At 55.8% G+C, this 5,638-nt stretch overlaps 1 protein-coding gene across 1 annotated transcript; it reads right to left on the bottom strand.

Annotated features, from left to right (window-relative positions):
* Positions 1 to 206: 206 nt before the first annotated feature.
* NKX3-2 (NK3 homeobox 2) lies at positions 207 to 2,480 on the bottom strand (the record flags this gene model as incomplete). Its single annotated transcript, XM_080937583.1, has 2 exons — positions 207 to 742; positions 2,015 to 2,480. 2 exons carry the CDS (start codon positions 2,478 to 2,480, stop codon positions 207 to 209), a joined length of 1,002 nt encoding a protein of 333 aa, XP_080793709.1.
* Between the last annotated feature and the right edge of the window lie 3,158 nt (positions 2,481 to 5,638).

Genomic DNA, 5,638 nt, shown 5'->3' with positions numbered 1-5,638 from the left:
ACAATGAGGCGCCCTCTCTGGGCAGACTCAGTCCCACTGCCCTGTCACCCAGGGTAGGAGAGTCCCAGCAGGATTTCTTTCTCCATCTGCCTGACCCATTGCCCCATGCCCACTTGGCCAGGCTCGCCTGCACAGAGTACAATCTCCACACCTGTCACCGTGCGAGCTGGGGCGCAGGAATCCTTCTCGGCTTCGTCCCCGGGGCTTCACTGGGTACCCGCAGCGGCCGCGCATGTGGACAGCGCCCAGCCAGGGAGGCAGTAGTAAGGGTAGTAGTAGGAGGGCTGCAGCGGCAGAAGAGAAGGTGGCCTCAGCACCTCTCCGGGCAAATACTGTCTCTGGTCGTCCCGCACCAGCACCTTTACGGCCACTTTCTTGGCGGCGGGTGCTGAGGCGAGCAGGTCGGCGGCCATCTGCCGGCGTTTGGTCTTGTAGCGCCGGTTCTGGAACCAGATCTTCACTTGGGTCTCGGTGAGCTTCAGGGACGCTGCCAGGTCGGCGCGCTCTGGCCCGGACAGGTAGCGCTGATGGTTGAAACGGCGCTCCAGTTCGAAGACCTGGGCGTGCGAGAAGGCGGCCCGGGAGCGCTTCTTTCGGGGCTTAGGGGCTGCGGGCTCTTCCTCCTCCTCCACGCCGCCCGCCTGGCCGCCGCTGGCCCCGCCGCCCGCTGCGCTGCACAACCCAGGCACGCGCACACCCCCGGGGCTCACACGGTCGTCCTCGCCTCTTGGGCTGTGGTCGCCTGCGGATTCCGGTAGGAACAAAAAGCGAGAACCTGTCAGACTCGCAGAGGGAAAGCTAGGTCTCGGTGGCAGTGGTTTCTCGCGGAAGACTTGGCAGGAGAACCCGCTTAGAGCCTACTGAAAGGGGGCGAGAGGTTCCAGAGAGTTCTGTTTCCGAACTCTGCACCCCCCCACATCTGTATCTTTTCTGCTGCTTGCCCGAGCAGTAGGGGAACAGCTGTCCCCGAACTTTCCGGGGCCCCAGATTCCCTGCATGGATGTAGGATACTTGGCCTGAGCTTATCCACAAGTTTTGTTCTGTTCTTAGCCCCGAATCGTGGCTTTCTACACTGGATTTCTGTTTCTCGGCTCCGGGTCTGATCTGACACCTCTGGATACCCACGCATACACACATTCGATGGCTACGTGAAAGGGGGGGGGGAGGGCGCAGATGTTGAGGTCAGGGGTATACAGGGTCTTCCATCCTAAGAGACCAGAACTGGGGTACCGCAGCAGGGTGCAACAGCAAGGCCCGAAGTACACTTGCCTCAACCGCCCACCCCCAGTTCTTTGCAAGAAAGTTAAGGGAATCAGGGTGTAGGTAGTGAGGACCCTAATCTGAACCCCGTTAGTTACCCAGCTCTGTACTTCCTGCAGCGCTCCTGCGAAGAAGAGGTCAGCGCTCTGGCCCGCTTGAAGCCTTTGTGAGGCCTACAGCGGACTGTATTCCATGGAAGCCAGCTGCCGGACTTTGAGACCAAGAAATACACCCAGAGGCGGATACAGTGTTGACTGTTGCCTCCTGGACCACTTGGATCACGCTTCCCCGCCATAGTCTGCTTTTAGGTAAGTGCTACGTTTCTTTCTAGCTCCTAGGTACTAAGCCAAAGGCTGGAAGGAAGGTTAAATAAATGGGCGTCCTTTCCCAAGACTCCCCATTCCTACGCTGTGACCTGCAGTCCTTAGCATTGCTGTGGCTATGGTCTACCTCATAGGTTTCTGGTCCCCCTGTCCTACGTTTAGAGATGTTAAATGGATATAGCCGAGGCGCCGCAGATGGACTCAAAACTCTTGGTGCAGAGCGCAGAGTGCATGGTACCAGGACATCCAGTCTAAGAAGCTCACTTGCTTCAGTTTGGGGCAGTGCGCTCCAACTTGGTGACTTAACCAGAACTAAGCCCTGCAGGGCAACGTGTTCCCACAGTAGGCCCACCCCGCCTCAGAGTGCTTGACCTCTTAACCCACCCCCTTCAGCCCAGCCCCCTTCCTGGAGAACCCCCGCAGCAGCAGACCTGAAACGCTGGCTGACATTTCGCTGTCGCTGCGGACCGGGGCTTCCTCCTCCAGGTCCTTGGCGCCGTGCAGTTCGCAGCCCGGCTGGTCCAGGCCCAGGGTCACCCTGGCGTGGCCGGCTCCACTGGCTCCCGGGACATCCGCACAGCGCCTCCTGCCCTCATTCTCTTCGCTCTGGGCTGAGTCCGAGTCCCAACCTCCAGGGCTCTCCGCGCTGTGTCCCACAGCTGTTCTGGTTCGGGCGGGGGACGTCAGAAGAGAGTCCTCGGCGCCCCCCAGCGCACCGGCCTCGGTCTCCCCAAAGATCCTCCAGCAGCAGACGGCGGGCGCCGCGGCCACCGCCACCTCTGTGCCCCCTGGTGCCGGGCGCCCCTCGGGCGCAGCCAGCCCGCCGCGCTCCTCTTTCTTGTTGAGGATCGCCTGGATGGAGAAGGGCGTCAAGGTGCTGGTGCTGCGCACAGCCATCTGCGCCGCCGATCGGAGCCCGCAGCCGGCGGGGCAGCTGGGTCGCGGGAACAGCTTCGAGCCAGACACCGAGCGCTGGGCGAGCGCAGCGCGAGTGAGAGGGGCGCGCCAGGCCCCCGCAGCCCAGTCCTGAGCAGCTCAGAAGCCCCCGCCCCCCTCCGTTCCAGGATCCGCGCCGACCCTCACCCCACCGGCCCACCTCGCCAGGACCCCCTCTCCCGGAATCTAGCGCCAAACGCTCTTCTCCTACAGTCCGGCCAATTATCTCTTCGCCCGTGGCCCTAAGGGGGCCGGCCGGGTCTGTCCCACTCGGGGGAGGCTGGCGAGAATTGTCAAGGGTCCTCTTGGCGTCTGCAGTCGCCTCAGGAGCGCCGCCGGGGCGCACCGCCCAAGTCACTTTCTCTATGCGCCTCTGTCTTCCCGGCCTGTAGGGCTTCGCTCCTGGCGGGTCCTCCCTCTTCCCCTCTGGGCTGGCTCTTCCGGAGCCTACCCCTCTGGCGCCCGCAGTGACAGCTGAGGCCCCTAAAATCGGAGAAGAGCGCGGACACCTTTTTACCCTCTGCCCGGGGTTTTATCTGTTTCTTCTCTTTGCTTCTGCGTTCCACTCTACTCCCCCCCCCCCCCCCCATCAGAGTGTCATTCCTCACTGCTGAGTGACAGCATCGGGCCACGCCCCTTCCCTGGCTGTCCGGTGCTCTCCCGGCAGTGGATTGGCTGGTTCCAACTAGGGGCCGTTGACTTTAAGAGACTCAACTCCGCGAGTCGAGCAGTGAAAGACAGGGTCTGAATTAACCCCTTCCCTCCTAAGCCTGATTCTTCTAGCATCCTTCAGCAACGAGGAGAGACAAGCATCCCGAAACCTCATTTCCGATTTCAGTTCCTGTAACTATCGACTCCAGAGCTTTTCTGGAGCACCAGTATGAACCCCAGTCCAATTTTTCGGCGAAAACTCTCCAGCGTCTCCAGATGTGACCCATAGTTTCTGTTCTCTAGGAAGGAGCCCAGAGTCGAAGAACAAAATTCATCTTTTCCCCCCTCATTCTTAAACTTTCTCAGCTGTTTCTCCGCTAATGCTCTTTACTGAAGTAATCTGATCATTAAAATCACTCTACCAAATATTCTCGCCTTACGTTTGATTAGATTTGGATTTCTGTAGACGACTTAAGAAAGTTAGGTTGAAAAATATTAAAGCCCTAAGTGAGGCGAAGAATTTGGGAGGCACTTAAGGAGAGTTTTTGGACCTGGGTATTTGTCTCCTTGGGCAACCAACTCTGAATTTAATTGGACTTGTTCAATTTGTTTTACATCAGAAAGGAAAAATGCTTTTGATTTATTTCATTAAATAGTCTGTTTCTCGCAAGCTGAGAACAGGTAAGTTTTAAAGAGACTGTCTGGGGGTTACACAATGGTGAGGTCCCGAACTGATATTCAAGGTCCTTAAAAATGAGAACCAAGTTGTTTTACTCACTAGAAGGAAAACAAATACAAAGTGCCAACATTGCGGTCACGTCACAACATATGCTGCCTATTAGTGAGACATCTTTTTAGTGAAAAGTTTGCTCAAGTGGCACCTCTCAAACCTGACCAGAGGCTTCATCCAATCCACAAGTTTGAACCTCTGAACACATTTAAATAGCTGTGATTTTAATTTCAGAAGTGGACGAGGCTTGATTGGTGTCATTAAAACAGGGAAGGCCTCCTGGAGTTGCTTCCCAGAGCTGGATCCGCACTGCGGGGGAGAAATCGTTACCTAGTCAAAGTTGTCCGCCTCCGGAGGACGATTTGAAGCTTGTAGACTTCATGGATGCGGTTGCCTGTTTTCCTGCCCTATGAAGATGCTGCAGGGTACCTTGGGAGTAAGGTTCTTGAAAGGGCTACAACTCCTCACAGTTTTCTACAGTTGTGTACATTTTGAGGAAACGGATTTAAATTCGCTGTTAGCATCTGGCAAATATATCAGCCAAGGGACGGTCTTCTGGCTAGGACAGGGACCCAATGTAATGTTTAGGAGGTTTCAAAAATGAGGCTCCTCACTCCTCCCTCAACGTTTTCACGTTTTGTTAAGATTGATTTCCTCTTCTCTGCACCTCCTGTTCGGTGTTGAGAATGTATAAAGCTATTTTTCTAGAAGCACCAGTGGAGGACTCGGGACATAGTTTGACAGAAGAATGGGGCGACTTAAGTGTAGAGTATGTGTGCGCTGGCCTGTGGACATGGGGCTCGGCGGGAACAAGAACCAGTGAGCTCTGGGCATGGTGATGGACCAGAATATCCCAGGGTGTGATAACTGTCTGGCAGTGTTAGATTTGGGAATCCATATTTGAAGTAATGATCACTATGTATTTGGCAGAAATAGGCGGGTTTTTTTTTTTGTTTTGTTTTGTTTTTTGTTTTTTTATCTCAAACCACAGTTTGACACAGAGGTAGGTGGCAGACAGTTTTGGAGCACGGAAAGCCACGGTTTGGTGAATTTAGAAGCTGTCAGTGTCGTCGCTGAATTTTGCAGAATAATGAAACGGTTTCAATCCACATCTCCAGGAGGGAGGTCCCGGGGCATGGAGGTTGGCAGAGGTTAGCAGATCATTAGGTCTTGTGAGTGGCCGCTGCCGGCACGGCCAAGAGGAGTGTATTTGGAAGAAGATAAACAATCGGGGTCTGAGCTACAGAGGGGGAGCCCCTGAAAGAGTAAGAACTGGGAAGAGATGAAAAGGCGTTTGGGGCTATAGCCGGATGCACCAAAGTACCTCGAGTACATCCTGAGTCAAGGCCAGCTCAAGAGGTCAGAGGTCTGGAACTGCTCCGCTAGAGCTGGGGTGGGGGTGGGGGGCCTTCGAGGACATTGTGTGTGAAAGCCTCCAGGCCATGCAGCTACGGAAAACTCGTGATTGCCAATGGCTCTTGGCCTGGCGTTGGCGCTGGAGCTGACAGTTCTCTGGCCTAGACTGACCAGGAGTCCGAGTTAGGGGTCCTGTTTTGCGACAAGACCCATCATCACCCTCCGCCTGTCTCCGTGGCCGCGCTCCCTCCTCGCCCCCAGGTTCCACATTCTCACAGACGTATCTCTCTTCTTTTCTCCCCAATCTGTTTCTTCTGCAGCCGCCTCCTCTCCGGGATCCTCGCGTGGGTCCAGCACCTCTTCTGCAGTCTGGTTCCCGTGC

Source organism: Micromys minutus, assembly GCF_963924665.1.
Source record: "Micromys minutus genome assembly, chromosome: 1".
Classification (NCBI taxonomy): domain Eukaryota; kingdom Metazoa; phylum Chordata; class Mammalia; order Rodentia; family Muridae; genus Micromys; species Micromys minutus.
Note: the sequence above shows the minus strand (reverse complement) of the source record. Positions and strands in the feature narration are given on the sequence as shown.